This window comes from Balaenoptera physalus (assembly GCF_965194825.1).
Source record: "Balaenoptera physalus genome assembly, chromosome: 17".
Classification (NCBI taxonomy): domain Eukaryota; kingdom Metazoa; phylum Chordata; class Mammalia; order Artiodactyla; family Balaenopteridae; genus Balaenoptera; species Balaenoptera physalus.
Window position 1 is genome coordinate 22,956,248 of NC_138895.1, and position 22,129 is coordinate 22,978,376.

Here is a 22,129-nt window from a genome sequence, read left to right on the forward strand (position 1 = left end):
GGGAGGCGGGCGTGGTCATGATGACCGCAACTGCAGCAGGAGCAAGCTCTCACCGCCCATAGTCACTCCCAGGACCCTGGTCTTCCGCGGAGTTGCCGGGAGTCCGTGCCGGCTAGGGCCGTCTCTGCAGCTGGTTCCTCCTACCCACGCCGCGCCTGCTGTTTCATCCATCCCAAGGGGGGCGGCACACACCACCGCCCGGCTCTGCGCTTCGCCTTTCCCATCACTTCCGTAGGATCAGCCGTCAGTGTACTTTCAGTTTCTACTTTGCGCTTGGTCTGCAGGTTCGATCTCTGAGTAGTTAATCACTGGGGCACCTTCTCCTCCCCGCACGCCTCCTTCTCCTGGTCACCTGCGTCCTCCCCTAGCGCTTCCTGGACCAGGACCAGAGGAGGGCGCGGAGTCCCAAAGCACCGCAGAAGGAATGAGTTGGCCTTCTGAATGGGGGCGATTCGAGGCAAAGACTTTCCAGATGACCTCTAAGCCGCCTTGGCAAAGGCGGGCGACTAGGATCTAAAAGCATCGGTTGCTAATGTGTCCACAGAAGCCACAAAGGTGTAGGGCGAAAACTGGGCTATTGCAAGCGGACGCCAGGGAGGAGGCGTCGCAGCTCTTGCCGCGGATGTGGTGGTGGACGACGCCAAGTCAGTTGTCTTGTGTAAAATAAAAAAAAAAAAAAAAAGGAAGTAAAGAATGATTAAGAGGGCCACGGGCCACGCCCTCAGCCTCTCTAACCTCTCTAGTCTCCTTCCTCTCTGTCTTTTGTACATGCACCTGCCCAGGTGAGACCTCCAAGAAAAATAACCCGGTGTGTCCACCTAATCTGGTAAGTGTTATCTTTGGACCTGAAAATCAAAGCCCAAATTAGGTGGAGAAAGTGGAGACTGACAATAGATGGTACCAATGACTGCCTCGTGTGCATTTATCTGAATTGGCTAATAAATCAATTTATCCATCTTGACTGTCTGTTACAGAAGAGTTAATTTTTTTTTCTAGGTCTGAATTATTTAGGTATTTTCTGTTTTCGTTTGATTTCTGATATTCTGCAGAAATCCTGCTTAAATGAAGGTGGGTAATGTAAAGTAATAACAGTGATAATAGTATTATGGCTATCATTTATCTAGCATTTGCTCTGTACTAGTATTGTGCTAAGTCTTTTATGTATGTCATCTCAAGCAAAATTTTCTATGTGGTAGACAATTTTGTTATCTGCGCTTCACAGATGTAGGAACTGAGACTTCCTTAAGTATCTGCCAGATTCACTCTGCTGGTTAGTAACAGAGTTGGGACACAGACCTGCTGTAAACCAGCTCTAGAGTCTGCACTTGGAACCCCTGTGTTAGAAGTCCTGTGAACAATACAGACATTGATGCCAGGAGAGAGACAGGGTCACATATCATGTGAATGTGCCTTTGCCCCAGTATGGGGACCTCGGGGAAAGTTTCTGGAGTTTGTGAATTCTGAATTGAGACCCAAACAGGTCAGTTAACTTGGCCATGTGAACATTCCAGATTCTGCTATAGTGTGAACAAAGCAAAGAGGAAAAGAAAATGGAACCTAACCTGGAGGTGGGGAGTAGAGAAACAGGAGGCTGGAGTAACTGGTAAAAATGAATGCTGTAACTAAACACAACTAGTTTGGCTATTGATTTATTTAAAATCCCTGACAGCAGCACTGAGGTATGTAATTGCACACAGCCTGCAGGTTTTTTTATTTTTTTAACTTTTCAGGGACAGATAAAAGATCATCCACCAATAACTTGCTCAACAGGAAATCCATCTTCCTTTTTCATGCAATCACCATAAAACCTGGTTGAACAAGGGCTTGTGCATAACTGAACTTTTGGGGACCATGAGCGGAAATTATTCAGAGCTCCAGGAGAGGAGATGTAAATTCCACACTGGACTCTGACCCCAAACGTGAAGAATCACTCGGAAGACAATATTCGTAAAGCATTTGGCATTTTTATTGTTATATGAAAATTGGCACATTCTAACTACATCAAGTTATTTTCTTCTATGACAGAATTAATACCATTTGAAAAAAAATCCAAATGTAGTCTTAAATGCGCATTTGATATTTTGATAAACTGAACATTATTTTTCATAAGACAGAAAGATAAGGAAAAAAGAAATGTTTTATGAATTTTATATGCCAATGTTTTGTAATACAGAAATGGAGTGGTTACCACTGTGTTCACTCATAGACACAAGACGTGTGCAGAAAAGCCAATATGTAAACAAAGTAGTATATAAAATTTATGAATTATAACCAATAAACATTAAGAAGGAAGACAACATTTTCAGAATGATTAGTACAATGTACTGAAAAAAATGGAAATAAAGCAATATGAATGTCAACTTAAAGAGAGAATTGTTAAAGATTAACTAATGTCTTTTTAAATATTCTGCAACCTTCAATCTAAATAGTTCATTATGGGTAACCTGAAAATCTTTTCTTGATAATTATCTGTAGTATTTTTACCCAACTTAATATGACCATTCTTTGTAGTCTGAAATCTGAATGCTAGATATCATTCTGTCTATAGATATTTTTTGAAGTTCCTATAACTTAATTTTCCAGGCATAATATTCAACATATTTCAAATACACACACACACACACACACACACACACACACACACGAAGGACTTCTTCATGGGCATGTGTTCTGTGTAGAACACATGGGGCCTGTGCTTAGAAAGGGCTCTGGGTTTGATTTAATGCTCTGCAGTCACTGTCTTGAAATTCTTAATTATTTTTGGACAAGGAGACTCTCATTTTCACTTTGCACTGGACCCCACAAATTCTGTAATTGGTCATGCATACTCACACATACTAAGCTACACATGGTGAATAGCAAGGCATGTCTTCAAGGTGCTTTCAGTCTGGTGGAGAAAACAGATGTTAAACATGTAATTTCAAGGATAAAGAATATTATGTAAAGGAAAGTTTGAGATGTATTTCAAACCAGAGGGTTAAGGCAGTCTAGACTAATTTTAAAAATTAGTGGAACTAGCCTCCAAAATAGGTTAATTTACATCCAATGGAAAGATAGCTATAAGTGAATAACCTATAATTCTAAATCAGATATGTTTGATTTTCAAGCCTGAGCTTGAGGATGAATTTTAAATTTTGTCAGCTGACTACCTAGCATCTATTTACATGGTAATGTTTTTTTGTTGTTGCATTCCTGAATAAACCACAAATTTACCATAATGCTAAATTCAAGTTGTTAATATTTTACTTAGAAGTTTGCAATTATATTCATAATTGGTGTGTTTGTTCTTCATATTATATTCGACTGAGCCAGGGCCATTTTTGTCCGATTTTCTTAGCTTCATAAAAGGATTTGGGCATTCTGTTGTTTTCTAGAAACTGTAATGTTTAAGCATTATATGATTGATTTGAGTTCAACAATGAAACATATTTAATTTCATGGGATGCAGCCCAGGGATAGGATGTGACTACCAGTTTCGAGCACTGCAAGAGTGAAAATAGAAAGGTTTCTTCCGAAGGCTGAATCAAAATGGCCCCATCAAAATATCAGGAACTGCTGGAAATGTGTATGTCAGCATATCCATGATTGCTTGAGCCATGGAAATGAACGAAATCATCCAACCTGCAACTTCAAAGAGAGAAGAGAGAGACAGTCAGTGCCAGGAGGAATCTTGAGACATGGGCATTAAGGGTAGATGGAGAATTTGGTGCCAACAAACAAACTGACAAATAATAGGCCGTGAAGTAGGAGAGGAATTAGCATCCCAGAAAGCAAAGGGAGATAGAATTTCAAAACAGATTAAGTAGTCAGTATTTCCAAATGTCACAAAGAGATTGAACAAAATGAAGTTTGAAAAGTGTGCCCACTGAGTTTGGCATAGTAGAGATTGTCCGTGGTCCTCATGACAACAGTTTGAGAAGAACAGTGTAGTTAGACGCAATATTCCAGTTTCTGGGACGTTAAGGGAAGATGCAAAGAAAGTGAGAGGAGACAGCTCTTTAAGATGTCTGGTGAAGATAAAAGGAATCAGGTAATGGTTTGAAAGGCATGTAAAGCATAATAGAAGTTTCTGTTTTCATGTATGAGAGGTACTAGAACATATTTATATATTAATGGCTAAAACTGGGTTTTTCTGAAGAGTAGGAAAGGTTGGAACCGAGAAACCCAAGACAGCAGATTTATTTTTTTCCCCTTATGTCCCCTCCGCTTTCATTTCATTCCTTAAATTCTGTAATTCTAAATAATCAGAATCCACTATAAATCCTCTATGCCTAATTTTATGTTCCTTATTGAAACGTTCTCTAGGGCACTCACTTGTCTACTTCTGGATTGAGTTTTGGCTAGTCTAAGAGAAAAATACTGCCCAAATTACCTTTCAGAAGGAACAGCTGTAGCTTATGTAGTTTGCATTATCCAATCTGTTTGTACACTAATGGATGTGTTGTTGGCAATCGGAGGTCCAGTTAATTCCATTTACTGAAATGGTATATTGAATTAGCTGCACCTACATAACAGGAAAAGTACCGAAAGAGAACTGCCAAGGAGATTTACTTGTAAGAACAGGTTTGCCTTTAGGTTAATTTCCTTTTACAGTTTAATGTTTGATAAAGATTTATCAGGAGAAAGAAAAGAAAGAATTGTATTAAGTCAAATTTACGTCACCAAAACAAATATTTCTCAAGAGCCTCAAAAGACCTAGATAAAACTAGTCATAAAGATGGTAGTCTCAATCAGGATTAACACAAAGCAACTATAACAATAACAACACCAGCAAAGTACGAATTTGATCAACTCCATCACTTTTCTAGATTCAACTTCCCAAAATTTCTTTGGGCCTCTAATCTTTTTTTTTTCTTTCTGATAGTGATCTTTGTGGCTACTGAAAATCCTCAATTTTGTTTTGTTTTGTTTTGTTTTGTTTGTTTTTAGATTTTACTTTAAAGTCACTGATTTAAATCTGGCGGTTATTGGAGAATGCTTGCAAAAACTGCTAGTTTCAGAGGATCATTCTTAAATGACCAATGTACCAGTACACACAACAGCCATTTTTTTGTCCTATTTTTTTATTAGGTCTCATTGTAGGCCACTTAGAGCATGTATTACAAAATGAAAAAATATATACTGAAAACTTAAAACATAAATTGAAATAGCTTAATATATTAAGGACATATTTGTATTTGGTAAACAGTCCTAATTTCACAAGCTTACTTTAGGATAAAAAAAGTTATAGTATGGGTTAGTTTAGAGTTAGAATCAAAGGAGCCTTCCTTTTCTAATCTGAATAGAAGTTTAGAAATCTCAGAGAATGAAAATGACACAGAATATCATTTTGAAAAGAGGGAAATAACAAGAAATAGAAAATATTACATTTCACTGGCAAAAACAATGTCTTAGTTAAGACAGATCAGCCAAAAAAAAAAAAAAAGAAAAATCTAATGAGGAAGACATGGTTAGAAAACCTGTTAAATATTAGGGAGAATTGTTAACGTAGTAAAACAAACAAGCAAATCAAAGCATAGAGCCGTCATTTCACAGGGCATGTTACTCAAGAAATATATAATACTCCACTGCATTGTTTGAAGAAATCATTGTATCTTCCTAGAAATAGTCAAGGTCAGCACATAAATGTGCTCAAGTCTCTCTCAACCCTAAATAACCCTTTTTTAAAAATTCAGCACATAGTTATCAAGTAATACTATGTGCCAATCACTGTTCTAGTTGTGTGGGATATTTCAGTGCACAAAACAGACAAAAATAATAGTCTATGTATTATTATTTATTATAATTATTATTACATACTCTATGTAAGCTCATCTTAAAGTTTTCATAAATTCTACTTTCTTCATGCCAACTGTTTTCCTCTCGAATTAATCAATAGTATTATGGCAAAGAGTGAGAGTAGAGAAGAAATATATGATGGTCTTTTATCTGTGAGGTCTTCCCCCTTATAAAATAGCAATTCCCCCTACCATATTCCCATATATTTTTCTCCATGTCATTTATCAACATTTGACAGATTGCATGTTTCCTTGTTTGTTCATCTTTTTCTTCTCACTATAACATAAGCTCCATGAAGACATTTTTTTGGTTCACTGACGTATACTTAGTTCCTAGAACCTTTCCTGGCAAATAGTAAGTTCTTAATAAATAACCATTGAATGAATGAATATTCTACAGATAATTGACTACCTCAGGGAAATAATTAAAGAATTAGGCATATTTAACCTTGACAAGAAAAGACATAATCAGGAGTACAATCAAGAATGTTCCAGTACTGGCTCCTACTGGCCTGGGAGAGCTGATGACAAGCATCTCTTCTCAGCTCTGCATTCAGTGACATCCCATTGGTTGCCTGAAACAAGCCATGGTGAGAGTACTTCTGCCACAGAAACCAGCAAATACTAAAAATGTATCATTTACCAGTACACCATTGGGCACAAGTTGTCAGATAATGGCTTAGCGAAAGAAAGCACTTTTTAACATTTAGAGCTATCCAACAATGGAATGGCCTACCTCACAGGTGGTATTTAGGTCTGTTTTAGAGATCTGCTTATTGAGGATATACATTGTAAAACTTACTCAGGCCTGTAGAGTTGCTGGTCATAGGATACGTTGCTATTCTGAAAATAATCTGTCCCTTTCCCTATGACTCTAAAAATTTTGCCTATTGGTGTTAATTTTTATAAAGTTTTACTACGGTGTTTCCAGATATGGATTTCTTTTTGTTTATCCTGTTTTAGATTTTTGAAGCTTCTTGATTGTGCGTTGCTATCTTTTATCAGTTCTAGAAAATCTTAGATCTTATTTCTTCAAATATTTTCTCTGCCATGTTCTCTATATTCTACTTCTGAGATGTTATACTTTATCATTATACTCTCAAAATCTCTTACCATTTCCTCCATATTTTTCATCCCTTTGTCTTTCAGTGCTTCACACTGTTTAGTTTCTTCAAATCTTTCTTCTAGTTTACTAATTTTTTCTTTAATATTGTCTAATCAAATGATAAATCCCATAGAAATTCCTTTCCAAATTTATTATGTTCTTCTGTTCTTGATTTTATGTTTGGTTCTTTTTTAATGTGCTGTGCCACTTTTTATAGTATATAGTGCCTGCTGAAATATTTAAGCTTGGTCTTTTATTTTTTTATTGAATAGAGTAAGCACGTATGCTTTGTAGTCTTCTTATACCTCCACTACTTGTTTATGATAAGGGTAGAATATCAAGTATTTGTGGGTATGTTTCTATCTCCTGTTTTTCTGCTTATTTTCACTTATGGGGTCTTATTTCTTTGTGTGTCTGGCTATGGCACATCACATTGTGTGCTAGACATTGTTTTAGAAACCTCATTTGTAAGAATAATTTGAAGTCCAGAATGATGAATATCATCCCCTAGAAAGGACTTTTGTTTTCTTTTGTCAGGCAACTGAAGGCACTTCCAGTCTGGGATCATCTTAATCTGAGTTCCAGGTATGAGATTTCTTGGACCATCCAGATGACGAAAAGCTTGGCTATATAAGTCTATCAAAGGTTGTGTTACTTACAATGCCTGTTTACAATAAGGGTACACTTTTTTGGTGTCTTAGTTTAAAGTAGTGAGTGGCTAATTAGAGCCTCCATTTTTAGTTCTTATTCTCTGATTCTCCCTTTTTTTTTTTTTTTTATATAGAAGCCTTGTCTTGATTTGTGGTTGCAATATTTTCTTTTATGCTGTGAGACAGAGAGATTTAAATGTCCGGTTTTTACCTGCATTATTTACACTTGAGTTTTTTTCCCCTCTTTTTTTGTTTTGTTTTGTTTTGTTCATGGTGTCTCTTGCTAAAAGCAGAGAAAAGTCTTCTTATCTCTTAGAAGAGGGTAGTTAGTATAAAGCTATCTACAAATGCTAAGGTGGAAAGGAGGGGTCTGGAGATCTACTCTTTTAAGCATGCAGATTTCTTCATCTCTTCTCTTTACCATAGTACCTCCTTCTACTTTGCTTATTGTTCAAAGTTCAGTCCCTTAGGTCCTGTTCCCCAAGAAAATTATCTTCAAACTCCTATGAGGGGCTGGGGAGATGGGTGGAAACAGTAGTAGTCTTTCTTTGCTTGGTAGGGTTGTGGGACTGGAATCAAACTAAGTTGCACAGACATTTGTCTCCAATGCTTCTTTGTTAGCCACACTTCTTACCGCTGCCTTCCATGCATAGAATCTGATGAAAGAATTTTTGCTAAGAAGAACCTGTTCTCTTCTAATTGATATAACTTTTTTCATCTGCTAACCTCTTGTTCTCATTGTCCTTATGGAATTTTACAATTTTTTATTCCTTTAATTTTGGGAATGTTTCTAGACTTGGCAAAAATAAAGGCACTTTTCAATCTACGAAGTTTTAAAAAGCAGATAAAATTAGGTTTTTAAATGCTTTCTATGAGCCCCATCTATTGTCATGTTTTCTGTAGCCACCTTTATTCTTGTTCGTAGATCTGTCTTTCCAATCCAAGTCCCATTTCTCTACTACTACTATTACTACTACAAATAATAATAAAATCAACATTTATATAAGACTTACTAAATGTCAACCATTGTTTTAAATACTTGACATGTATCAACTCATTTAAACCTCAACACTATGAGACAGCGTATCAGTTATCTATTGCAACAATAATATTGTATGACAAACCACTCAAAAACTTAAAAATGTAGAACAATTTACAACAATAGCAACGCATTGTTTTTTACAAGTCACTGTTTCTGCTGATCTGGGCTAAGCTCAAAAGACCTTGGCTTTGTTTGCTCATTTGTCTGCAGTCAGCTGTCAAGTTGGAATGGGAGTTGTGGTCTAGGATGGCCTTAGATAGGACAACCTGGCTCTTTTCTATGTGGTCTCTGATTTTTCAAAAGGCTAACCTAGGAGTATTCCCATGGCCACACCAAGATTCCATGAGAAAGAGTGGATGCATGCAATGCTTCTTGTAACCTAAGTTTACACTGTACACAATCACTTTCTAATATTCTATTAGACAAAGCAAATCAAAACACTAGTCCAAGTTCAAAAGGAGGGGAATAGACTCTGCTTCTTACTGAGAAAAACGACAAAGTCAAAGTGCTAAGTGAAAAAAAAAAAAAGTGCTAAGTGTATGGATCCACAAATAGGCATTATTATTATCCTCATTTTAGAAGGCACTGAGGCTATATGGAGAGGCTAAGTAGCCAGCTCAAGGTCATGGAGGACTTAGATGGTGGCACTAGTATTTGAATTCAGACCGTCTGACTTTAGTCTGTGTCCTTAACTCTTACGATTTACTCTCTCGCAAGTGGCATATTGAATCAGTTGAAGAGATGATAGAGAAAGAAAGGCAAAAGATATCAAAGGGACTTTGGAGTAATTCTATAGAGAGAAAAAATGAACATGCCCCGTAGAAGACAAAAGGTTACTGCAAGAAGATGACACTAAGAACCCTCCTCCCTTTGTGAAATCAGAGAAAGGTTTGCATGTAGCCTCTGGGTTTTGGAAGGAGAGAAGGCATACTGTTGAAGGTAGCTGGCTTTCTGGAGTCTGGAGCTTATTAGAACCCATTTCATTACAGTAACCTGAAGGAGGGCACAGTATCCAAAAAAATTCACAATGATAAGATCTTGGTGGTATGAACAGTTGGGGAAATGATTTTGCAACTTCTTGTACCAGCTGCAAGATTAACTGTAAATCTTGTAGCTTGGTTAATTAAGTTGGTTTATAATGCTTAGTTATTGTATGAAATTGACATGGGAATATGATCTCCCCTTCCTGAGTTAAGTTAATAGATATCCTCAAATGTGTTATATAGTGGACATTCTTAATCTTTAATTTATACTTTTATTAGTCCCTGCCACAGTGTCTTCCTTGATCTCAGTCTCCAGTTTTTCCACCTCCATTTTTTTTACAGCAACCAGAGCAATTTTTCAAAATGCATATTGGATCATAGCACTTTCTGCTTAAAAATCATCAGTAATCCCTTCAGAGTGAAGCCTAAATTTTGTAAGGTCCTTTATCAGGTGGCCTCTCTTTACCTCCCAACCTATTTCTTGCTGTCCTTTCTCTCCCAGAGAAAGACCTTGCAGAATTCCAAATATGTCATACACTTTCATGTCTCGTTCCCTTTGCTCACACTGCTCTTTTGACAAGAAATGCCTTGATCAACACAGATTCCTTCTTTCTTTTTTCCTGTCTTTCTTTTTCTTACCTTCCTTCCTTCCTTTCTTCCCTCTTTCTTCTTTTTTCTTAATCTTTGCCAATTTGAGAGGTTGGCAGAGACAGCAATGCTGGAATTGGAAAGGCACATTATTAGTACTAGCCAAGGAAGTTGGGAGCAAAAGTGTGACCTGTGTTACTTCTGGGCCAAGGCAGAGAAAAGATTACAGGTGATTCTCTTCCCTCTTCTCATACTTCTTTGTTGGCTAAGAAGGGAACAGGTTTCAAATGGAACAGCTGTAAATTGGTGGGACCTTCTTTAGGCTAGATCCCTAAGTGACTATGTGAAACAGAGCTCCCCCCCAATCTGTGATAAACTTGTCACACGAATGAGAAATCAATTTTCTTGTGCTAAATTCCTGAGATTTGGAGATTAATAAAGTGCCACATCATAACCTAGTATTTATTTAGTTCTTTGGTAAAATTCCTCTTCATGTCCTTTGCTTATTTTTCTACTAGGCTATTCACATTGATTTATAAGACATCTTTATATGTTATACATTAACATAGACATCAACGTTTTTATGTCATTTATACTGAAATAATTTTGCCAGTTTATTAATTGCCTTTTGACTTTATGATGTATTTTCACCTTCAAAAGTGATAAAATATATATAGAGTAATCTATAAATCTTTGAAAATTTATTTTCCTCATTTTAAGATGAGAAAGGCTATCTGAAATTTGACAGACTGATTTTTCTTCAGTTTTATTTATTTTTAATTGAGATATAATTTACATATAACAGTATATTAGTTTTAGGTGTGCTGATCTGATACATGTACATATCAAAATATAATTACCACAATAAGTTTAGTCCATCACTACACATAGTTACAAATATTTTTCTTGTGATGAGAACTTTCTTTTAATTGAAGTATGGCTGATTTGCAATGTTTGTTAGTTTCAGGTGTACAGCAAAGTGATTGAGTTTTATATATATATATATAATATCTATATTCTTTTTCAGATTCCTTTCCATCATAGTTTATTACAAGATATCAAATATAGTTCCCCGTACTATACAGTAGGTCCTTATTGTTTATCTATTTTATATGCAATAGTGTGTAACTGTTAATCCCAAACTCCTAATTAATCCCTCCCCCCACCTCTCCCTTTTGGCAATCACAAGTCTGTTCTCTATGTCCGTGAGTCTGTTTCTGTTTCGTAGATAAGTTCATTTGTGTCATATTTTAGATTCCACATATAAGTGATATCATGTGATATTTGTCTTTCTCTTTCTGACTTACTTCATTTAGTATGACAATCTCTACATCCATTCACATTGCTGCAAATGACATTATTTCATTCTCTTTTATGGATGAGTACTATTCCATTGTATATATATAAACTACATCTTCTTTATCCATTCATCTGTTGATGGACACTTAGGTTGCTTCCATATCTTGGCTATTGTAAATAATGCTGCTATAAACATTGGGGTGCATGTATCTTTTTGAATTAGAATTTTCATCTTTTGATGAGAACTTTTAAGATCTACTCTCTTAGAAACTTTCAAACATACAAAACAGTATTGTTAGCTATAGTCACCATGCTGTACATTACATCTCCAGGAATTATTTATTTTATAACTGGAAGTTTGTACCTTCTGACCACCTTCACCCATTTCTCTAGTTTAATTAATTCCTATTTTTAAAACATGAAATGTAATTTACTGTAATTTTTGTTTATGCATGGTGCTGGGTAGGGATATAGATTCGTAATAAATACATGCATCTTAAAACACTTTGCTCTCCTTTCTAAATTAAAAAGACAGTTTGAGGGTGTGCTTTTGAATTATTTCTTAACATCCTCATGACATTAAATATCCATTCAGCACATTCAGGACGACTTGGTCATTTAGCACATCACTGAAGGTCTGTCTACTCCAGGGATGTAGAGCACATCAAAGGAGGACAGGCAGGAAGCAGAGACATTTCCAGTCATGAGGGGAAATGCCTGATTCAGTGATGCAAGCAGTCTGGAACTAGACAGGAAGCAACTCTCTTCCTCGGTACCTGTGTAGTTAGCACTTTACTTTTTCACTTAGTAATTCAGCCTTCTACGCAATAGTAAAATATAGATTGAGGGCTGAGAAGCATTTTGCCAGGCTAATGGGAAACACCCTTGTTTTTTTTCTCAGTTGTGTAGGCAAAACAGTCTAGTAATTTACAATCGTGGGAACTTTCACTATACTTGGAGATAATCACGGTATAGAGAGTGAAAAATTATCTCACTGTTTTTTTTGCAGTTGCATGTCATGTGTTCTAAGATTTATACTAGGCTGGAGTAATACTCAGTTCTCTAACCAAGAACCTGTAGATGCTCCTCCCTTAACAAAAAGTTCTGATCAGAACCACGAGATCTGTAAGAGCCTACAAGACCGAGATTCTACAAACTGCAATCAGAAATGTGTCTGAGTGATGGTGGTGGGATAAAGGTGTATGTGTGTGTGTGTGTGTGTGTGTGTGAAAGAGAGAGAGAGAGTACCTAACCAGATGCAGCCAGGCCAGAGTCAGGTTATTTCCCAGGTTGGTCTACAGTCTTTTGCTTTAGTAGTGGGTTTTACCTTTCGTAAGATGGATCCTCTACCCTGTCTTAGTCTGACACCTTGCAAAGAATTTTTGGTGGCTCTGGTTTACAATGGTTCTAAGAGAAAAGGAAGATGAAACTTTTTAGTACCACCAACACAGAGAGCTGATAATAACAGCCATGTTACCAGTTTTCTGCATTTGTAGAAACATCAGGTCCTACAGTGCCAGGTTAAAATACTCTTGTCCATTATAATTCCCCAGGAAATTGCAACTGGAACTCTCCACAGAACTGGTCTTTTGGTTTAGTATTAGAGAGAACTGAAAAATATTGGCATTTGTTTTATAGTTATTGTTCTTCTGAAATCCCTTGTATTTTAACATCTGGAAGAGGGGAAAACAAACCCAAACTAAACACATGCATCAGTGATGTTTTTGTGCATTAAAAACAGGTCTTCCAAATATTGACAGGGTCAAATTTCTAAGCTTCTCAAGACACAGATCAGTTCTTTTAATAATCTGGTCTCATTTCTCCAATTTGATATCTTTGAAGGCCGGTTTGTATATTCCACAAATCAGAAATGATTATCATCTTTTAGCACAAATTGATACTTGTTTTAACATAAAAATTTAGTTGCAACATGTCTACCCAAAGTCAGCAGATGGTCTAAATACTTCCAGTGTTGTGTGGGAAATTACCTTGGGGCAGTTTATACTTGTAGCCTCTAAGTACCTCTCCAGGCGAGTTATCTGTACCAGAGGTCACAGAGCAGGTGGGCTTACAGATTAAATTATGATACCTTGAGCTACATGTTTTATTAAATAAATTTAAAATATACTGTGACAATCAAAAGGAAAGAATGGGATCAGTTAACAATCTGAGGATCTGAGGAAAGTCGGGTGGAAATATCATAGCTCCCGAATCCTGGGGTATCACAAACCAAGCTTGGGTTTCAACAAAGATTCAGCTATTTGGAAATATCTTGTTGATTGTATCAGCCTTAAATTCAGTACCAATTTCTCTAGAAAACCATTTTGCTAACTGTAAGAGTGTAAAGACCTATGGTACAAAAACTTTATACAAACAATAAATAAAATGCTAAACAAATGTAAGATATTATTTTTGATATTAGTAACAGGGTATTCTGACAGCACAAATCCTTCTTGTAAATCCCATTGTGGTTATGAGCTACTCAATTAGATTCATTCATTCACTCACTTAATTGTCTATTTGTTTACTATGTGCCAGGTATAGTTCTGAATAGTATAAATAGAGTGGGAAAATGTATAACTGAATCACTTTGCTGTACGCCTGAAACTATCACAACATTGTTAATCAATTATACTCCAATATAAAATAAAAAGTTAAAAAAATAAATAAATAAAGCAGTGAACAAAACAACAAATATCCTGCCCTTACAGAGCTTTCATTCTGGTAGGTGGGGAGAGAAAATAAAATATAATAAATAAGTTGCGTGCTATGTAAGAAGATTCTAAGTACAATGAAAAAAATAAAGAAAGTAAGAGGGTTTGGGAATATCCAAAGAGTTAGGGGTTGCAATGAGGGTAGGCCTAATTCTGAGCAGATTGAGCCCTATAGATACTTGGGGGGAATATGTGAGAACACTTTTGTGTTAAGAAGAGATCAGCTTCTAGAGTTAATTTGAATGTAGAGTTATCAGGATTTGTGAACAGATTGTATATGTAGGCTGTGAGAACAGCAGGTGAAAAGGCCCTGAGGTAAAAGGGTTCCTCATTTCTTCCAGGAACACCAGGGAATCCATTGTAGCTGAAGCAGAAGGACCAAGGGGAAGCAATGAGGAGGTCAGAGAGGCAATGGTGGGACCAGATGTGTGGGGCTTTGTAGGCAATATTAAGAATTTAGCTTTTGCTCTTAAGTGGGGAGATATTTATTTTCTATGCAGGGTTTTAAGCAGAAGAGTGATAGGATACGACTTACATTTTAAAATGATACTCTGGCTGCCTTATTGAGAAACAGACTGGACTGGCTTAAGCATGAAAGCAGGAAAACCAGTTTGGAAGATGTTGTAAGTCAGGTGCAAGAAGTTAGTGACAGTCCAGGGTGACAATAGTGAGAGTTTTAGGGAGAGGTTAGGTCCTATATATAATTTGAAGGTTGAGTCATCAGAATGTGTTAACGGATTGGATGTAAGGTGTGAAGCAAAGAGAGGAATCAAGATAAGCCTAAAGATTTTGATCTGAGGACCTGAATAAGTGGCAATTCCATTAACTGGGTTGGAAAGTGGGAGCATCATTTGGGAGAGAAGAAAGGCTCTGTTGTGGATATGCTAATTTCAATTCTGAATGTCACTTTAGAACCTTAGATATATGAATATGTAGTTCAGGGGAAAATTGTGAGCTGCAGATATAGATTTGAGTGTTGCCCATTACAGGGTGTTACTGAAAGCCATGAATGAGGATAAAATCACCAAGGCGGTGAGGTTAAAGGACTGAGTGTGAGGCTCTTAAGAATTAAAAGGTCTGAGAGAAGAGGAAGGGCTGTAAAAGAAACAGAGTAGGAATAACCATTGAGGGGGAAGAAAATCAGGAGCATGTCTTGTTTTTTTTCTTTTTTTTTTGAAGTATAGGTGATTTACAATGTTATGTTAGTTTCTGGTGTATAGCAAAGTGATTCAGTTTTATATATATAAATATATATATATATATTCTTTTTCATATTCCTTTCCATTAAGGTTTATTACAGGATATTGAATATAGTTCCCTGTGCTATACAGTAGGACCTTGTTTATCCATTCTATATATAATAGTTTGCATCTGCTTGTCCCAAATTCCCAATCTAACCTTCCACCAATCCCCTCTCCCCCTTGGCAACCACAAGTCTCTTCTCTATGTCTGTGAGTCTGTTTCTGTTTCTTAGATAAGTTCATTGGAGTCATATTTTAGACTCTACATGTAAGTGATATCGTATGGTATTTGTCTTTCTCTTGCTGACTTACTTTGCTTAGTATGATAATCTCTAGGTCCATCCATGTAGCTGCAAATGGCATTATTTCATTCTTTTTTATGGCTGAGTAATATATCAAATCTTCTTTATCCATTCATCTGTTGACACACATTTTGGTCGCTTCCATGTCTTGGCTATTGTAAATAGTGCTGCTGTGAACATAAGGGTGCATACATCTTTTCGAATTATAGTTTTGTCCAGATACATGCCCAGGAGTGGGAGTTGTCTGGATCATATGGCGACTCTATTTTTAGTTTTTTGAGGAATCTCCACACTGTTCTCTGTAGTGGTGGAACCAATTTACATTCCCACCAACAGTGTAGGAGGGTACCCTTTTCTCAAGAGCATGTCTTGAAAGCCAAGTATAGAACCACTTTAAATGCTTCTAGTTGATCAAATAAGATGAAAATTGAGAGTTGATCAGGGGATTTAGTAACATGGGAGTCAGTGGAGACCCTGATCTGAATGTTGTTCCGTGGAGTGGAAAAGGTCAGAGAAGGAAAGGAACAGGGTCTGGATAGCATACACAAGGAGCAGAGTGGTGGGGTAGAATCTGAATGGAGAGATGGGGTCAAGAGAGTTGAATGTGTGTGTTCTTTTTTTTTTTTTTAATTTAGTATGGAAGAAATAACAAAGTGCTTGAACGCTGATGGAAATGATTTGGTATAGAGTGAGAAATTGATGATGCAAGTAGAAGAGAGATTTGAGGCTCTGTATCCTTGAATAGCTGGGCTGGATATGACCTAGTGGCTAACTAAGAGGTTGTCTTAGATAAGGATGCAGGCAGTTCATCTATAAAAATAGGAAAACAGAGTATAGGAGGGTAGTTACTATGGCAAATATGATGGTGGGAGCCTGTGAGGGGGCCTTCTGATTTTTTCAGTCTTTTCAGCAAAGGAGGAAGCACAACCATCAGTTGAGAGTGATGACAGGAGAGGTGTTTTGGGTGCATATGGAAGGAGATATTTATGAAAAAAGTCATGTTGAAGAGCGGATTAGATAATCATAATGCAGAAGTATAGGTAGGTGGGAGGTGTCCTTCTCATCCTATAAGCACAGAGCAATTTGGTACATACTGTAAAGTTAGTCAGAAACTGCTGGATCCCTAGCCTCTCTCCTCATCTGCCTCTGCTTCCTGATTATTAGACCTGTAATTACTCATCCTTTCCTAGTCTTACCCATACAGCCTGCACTCTTGTGATTTACTTATGGTCCTAGGTACTAATGATTTGCAACTTGTAACTTATCACCCTATTTTATTAATAATTAATGTTGACCATGGTGGCTATGTTTAGCTATGCTAGGATTTAAGACTAGATTTACAAGAAGGATATGTTTCTGAATCAAGTCTGTAGATTGAAATCATGAAAACCTGATTATAAATTAGTACAACCACTTTTTTAATAAAACAATATCTAGCATCTGGCCACGAAACCTTTAATTCTGTTTAAAGAGTTTTCACAAATGGGCAAGGAGGACATGTATTTTTGTGAATAGATATGTCACCTTTATCTGTTTCTGTTCTTAGATGGGTAGAAAGGAGAGCAGGGGGCAGAGAAGCCACTGGAAAGGGGAACATTTTCCCATTTTTAGTTTTTATGGACAGCAGAAAATAAATATGGCTGTGGCAGAATGGTCAGTGTCAAATGAGAAAACACACCTGCAAGAATTTTTGATACCAGGCTAGACTGAATCTCTAAATTTCCACTGATAAATCTTGGCTCCAGGCTCAAAGTATCAGTGTGAGTTGAAAGAAGTGTTTTATTAATACTCTAAAATCTAAATCAAATTCAACAAAGACCATTAATAGCCAAGACATTATTCTTAATATAATGTGATTGAAATGGATAAGAGAAATTAGGTAAAAGTAAAGGAAATATGGACTCGAAACCAGAAGTCTTGGGTTTTAATCCTGCCTTTGTCATTGACTAGAAACCTGAAACAAACCTTGTAAACTGTGAGGCCCTAAATTTCCAGTTTGAAAATGAGAGCTTGAGTTAGACACCTTCTAAAAACTCTTCTAGTACTAAAAAATAATTCTACCAAGTGAGTCTTTATTAAAGACTCCTTTTAAAAGTATCATCTATTAAAATACAAAGGTAAAATTTGTTGATATGTTTTTTCAATTTTTAAAGAAAATAGATCTTTAGTTTTTTGATAATAAAATTAATACATGTCTCTTTTAAAAGCAGCATAGAAAACTAACAAAGGAGTGGAAAAAAAGCACATGTAATCCCATCTCTCACTATTAACATTTGATGTCTATAAGGCTATTGAATAACAATAGCTATTTTGATTGGAATATGTTTATTTTCTTTAAAGTAGTTATTTACTGATATAGGAAAGCTACATTTAAAAATATTAATTTTGTAACTGGATGCCTTTGTGAAACTCTCTTAAGTCATTTTAGTCAATATTTTGTTTTCTTCATGTAGAAACTTTTTTTTTTTTAATTGGGGTATAGTTGCTTTACAACGTTGTGTTAGCTTCTGCTGTACAATGAAGTGAAGCAGATAAATGCATACATATATTCCCTCTCTTGGACAGCTCTCCCCTGCAATCCCATCCATCTAGGTCACCACAGAACACCGAGCTGAGCTCCCTGCATTATCTAGCAGGTTCCCACTAGGTATCTGTTTTACACATGGCAGTGCACATACGTCAATATTTTATCTGCAAATAAAACTATTTAACAAATTCTGAGCCCCTACTATGTAAGGAGTCCTTTCAATTATTATGAAATTATATTTCATATTCTTAGAAAACATTTTTAACAATTCCTTTGCAATTTCTAGAACAATATGTCATTTCTAGAACAGTATTAATAGCAGTGTTGAGAGTAAAAAGTTCTGTTAGTGAGTTTTTTTTTTTTAAATCATGTTAAAGATCTTTATTAAGAATTTTAAAAAGTGTAAAATAAGAGTTTGATGACTTTTTGGCACCTATTATGATTACAGAGTGTTTTTCCCTTCATCATTTGTTTTTTTTAGAGAGAAATTATATTAACAAGACTTCTAGTATTAAATCATTCTTATACTCTGGGAATGAGAATAGTAGAATTCTCATTCTAGTCATATAATAGTAGAATTTCAATCAGCAATGGATTAAAAATATTAACATTTTATTAACAATTTTTGCTGTTGAATTTTTATTGACATGCGACTGTGATTTTATTATCACTATTTTGGCCAGGTTTTGTTTCAGGGTTAAATTAACTTTACATAAAGTGAAGCTTTCCTTCTTTCTTTGTGCTCATAGAAGTAAACTTTTCCTTGAAATCTGAAAGAATTCTCTTGTAATACATTCTTTGTTGTTGTATAATAGCTTCATCAGTGCTTTATTTTGTTCTTGATTTGTTTTGAGACAATTTACTTCACTTACTTTCTGGGAAGAATTTCTTTCAAATAGGTTTTCAAACTTATAATCATAAGGTTGAATACCTATGCCTATATACATTTAATAACTTCTCTGGGAACTTGAAAAGGTGGGGAATTACCTGTAGACAATAGTTTATATTATTTCGTATATTTATAATTCTCTTAAGACTATAGTTCCTCTTTAAAAATTCATCTCGTTTCTGGAGTTAATCTGTTTGCAAAGAATATGTTAGTCTATGTTTTGTATGCTGTGCTTTCTGTCACATTTTTAAACTATTTTATTGTAAAATAAACCACAAGGAAAGCAAAAAAGGAATGCAGAGATCAATGAATTATTGTAAACAGAATAATTTTTAAAACCACTTTATTAAGGTATTGTTGACATATAAAAAATCTGTACATAATTAATGCATACAATTTAATGAGTTTGGGGATAAGTAGACACTCGTGAAACTATCACCACCTTCAAGGCCATAAACATATCCATTACCTATCAAAGTTTCCTCCTACCTCGTTTATTATTATGTTTATTTATTTATTTATCTGTGGTAAGAGCACTTAACATAAGATCTACCCTCTTAGCAAGGTTTAAGTATACGAAACTAATATGAATATGAAATTGGCTATAGGCACTATGCAGTAAAGATCTCAAGAACTTACCTATCTTACATAACTGAAATGAAATGAATTATCTTATAACCATTACTTAGGTCAAGAAATAGAATTTTAGTAGCCATGCCAGAAGCCCCTTCATTTTCCTGTTTTCTTTTTGTTGTTTTTGAATCTTATTTTTTATTGAGATATAACTGACTTATAACATTGTATTAGTTTTAGGTGTACAAAAGATTGATTTGATATATGTATATATTGTAAAATAATTACCATGATAAGTTTAGGTAACATCCATCACCTCATATAGTTACAATTTTTTTTTTTTATTCTTGTGATGAGAATTTTTAAGATCTACCCTCTTAGCAACTTTCAAATATACAATACAGTATTATTACCTGTAGTCACCATCCTGTACATTACATCCCAGGACTTATTTATCTTATTGTCCTATCTTAATCATGTCTCCTCTCCTTCCAAAAGTACCCACTATCCTGACTTTTATAAGAAGTACTTCCTTGCTTTTCTTTATGATTTTATCATCCAAGAGTGTAGGCCCACTTTTTAAAACTTTATATTACTTTTAAATTGTTTTTTTAATCTACACATTCTCTCTCTTTCCCTTTTGTTCCATCATAATAAATATCTTGAAGAACCCAAGGAATTAGATGTATAAAGTTTTTCACAGATCACCATATTTCTTTATCTTCTACATTTCCTGTAAGTTGGCAACTGGATTCACATGCTTGATAACACTGTTTTGATTTCCATGGCAAGACCATTGTCGTGATGTGTTCTTTTGTTAGAAATCTTTATTTCTGAATGTTTTGCTCTCTATATGTGATGGGGAAAAATGCAACAAACTTCACTTCTAGTGAGTTGTGTGAGTTCCAGTGTGTGTCGATTGGTGGTGGGGGGTTGGGGGTGGATTTTGTGTATGTTTTACATTAAGGGTATAAAGGAGTACTTCTTTGACTTTGGATTGTTCACCTATGGTAGCTGGGCAAGTGTTATGGACTGAATGCTTGTATTACCTCAAAATTCATATGTTGAACTCCCAATGTGGGTCGTATTTGGAGGTGGGTTTTTGGGAGGTGATTAGGTTTTGATATGGTCATGAGGATGGGACCCTCATGATGAAATTAGTGCCCCTATGAGAAGAGGAGGAGAAAGCATACACACCGAGGAAAGGCCATGTGAGCACACAGTGAGAAGGTGACCATCTGTGAGGCAGGAAGAGAACATTTGTGATACCCACTATGTCAGCACCCTGATCTTCGATTTCCAGCTTCCAGACTCTGAGAAAATAAATGTCTGTTGTTTAAGCCACTCAGTCTGTAGTATTTTGTTCCAGGAGCCCAAGAAAACTAAGAGGTAAGAAGTCAGGATGGAGAAAAGTTACAGGGCCTAAGGGCTTTTAGTTTGGTGAGGCCATGTTTTTTTTTTTTTTTTTCCTGTTTCTTGCATAACCACATTTGCATCTGTAAAAATTACTCACCCTTGCTTCTACAGTCTCTAGATGATGAGAATCCCTTCCCCATTGCCATGTTGGAGAAATATGTTACTTTTAAAAAGAGTGTTATCATTAAATAAACCATAACAATATGCTAAAGAGTGGCTGTTATTTTTCTGCATTTGCTTAGCCTTGGGGCAGGGACATTGTAGGGCAGAAATCTGTTTCTTTCAAGGTATCCTCTGTTTCCAGTCCTGTTCTCCATTTACTCTCTATTAGTGAGAACTGGCAGAATTTGCTTTAGTTACTTCTCTGAAAACTGCACCTTTTCAGGAAGAGAAGTTGCTCATCAACCTTTGATGCTTTTCTTCACACTGATTAAAATTTACTGTAGTTGGTAGTAATTCCTGCCAAAGATTTGTGAAGCTGTATCATTGGCAGTATTTACTGGTTTCAGAACTGATAAACATTTTCTTTCTCATTTTTATTTCTTTTTGGTTATATTTGTCAGTTTCCAAGAGGAGGCCTTTATAAGAGGTTCTCCTAAGGAATTGTCCATTTTTTTCTTTCAAATAAAAATGAGTGAGTAAAACATCTATAAGGCACTTGGTTATTTGAACCATGAGACAATTAACTCCTTATGCAACAGTTCTCAAAGTGTGTTCTTTGGAACCCAGTTCTACATCATGTTAATAGGAGTTACAGGAGAAAAGTTTTTCATGATCAAATAAATGTTAATAACACAAGTGAAACAAAATTAAACAATTAAAAATTTTTTTACTGAAGGACTTTTAGCACCTTTAACATGGAAAAGGGCATTGTGAGTGTATAGGACAGACATAATACGCAGAGTTTCCCAGAACTTATTTGAATTCAGTACCTTTTTTTCTATAAATCATCACAGAGGAAAAATAAATTTGAAGAACAGATTATGTAAAACACTGGTATAACAGCATCTTTTCCTAATTGCA

General features: G+C 35.7%; 2 protein-coding genes across 2 annotated transcripts in view; one reads left to right on the top strand and one right to left on the bottom strand.

Moving 5' to 3' along the window:
- The window catches only part of IL7 (interleukin 7), a 71,731-nt gene extending 49,609 nt beyond the window's left edge, over window positions 1-22,122 (bottom strand). The window contains 1 exon segment of the mRNA XM_082432886.1: window positions 2-22,122. Within this exon segment, the coding sequence (XP_082289012.1) occupies window positions 2-19 (18 nt within the window). The 5' untranslated portion in view covers window positions 20-22,122.
- The window catches only part of LOC309646489 (uncharacterized protein), a 95,928-nt gene that overhangs the window by 5,442 nt on the left and 68,357 nt on the right, over window positions 1-22,129 (top strand). The gene's annotated exons all lie outside the window — the stretch shown is intronic.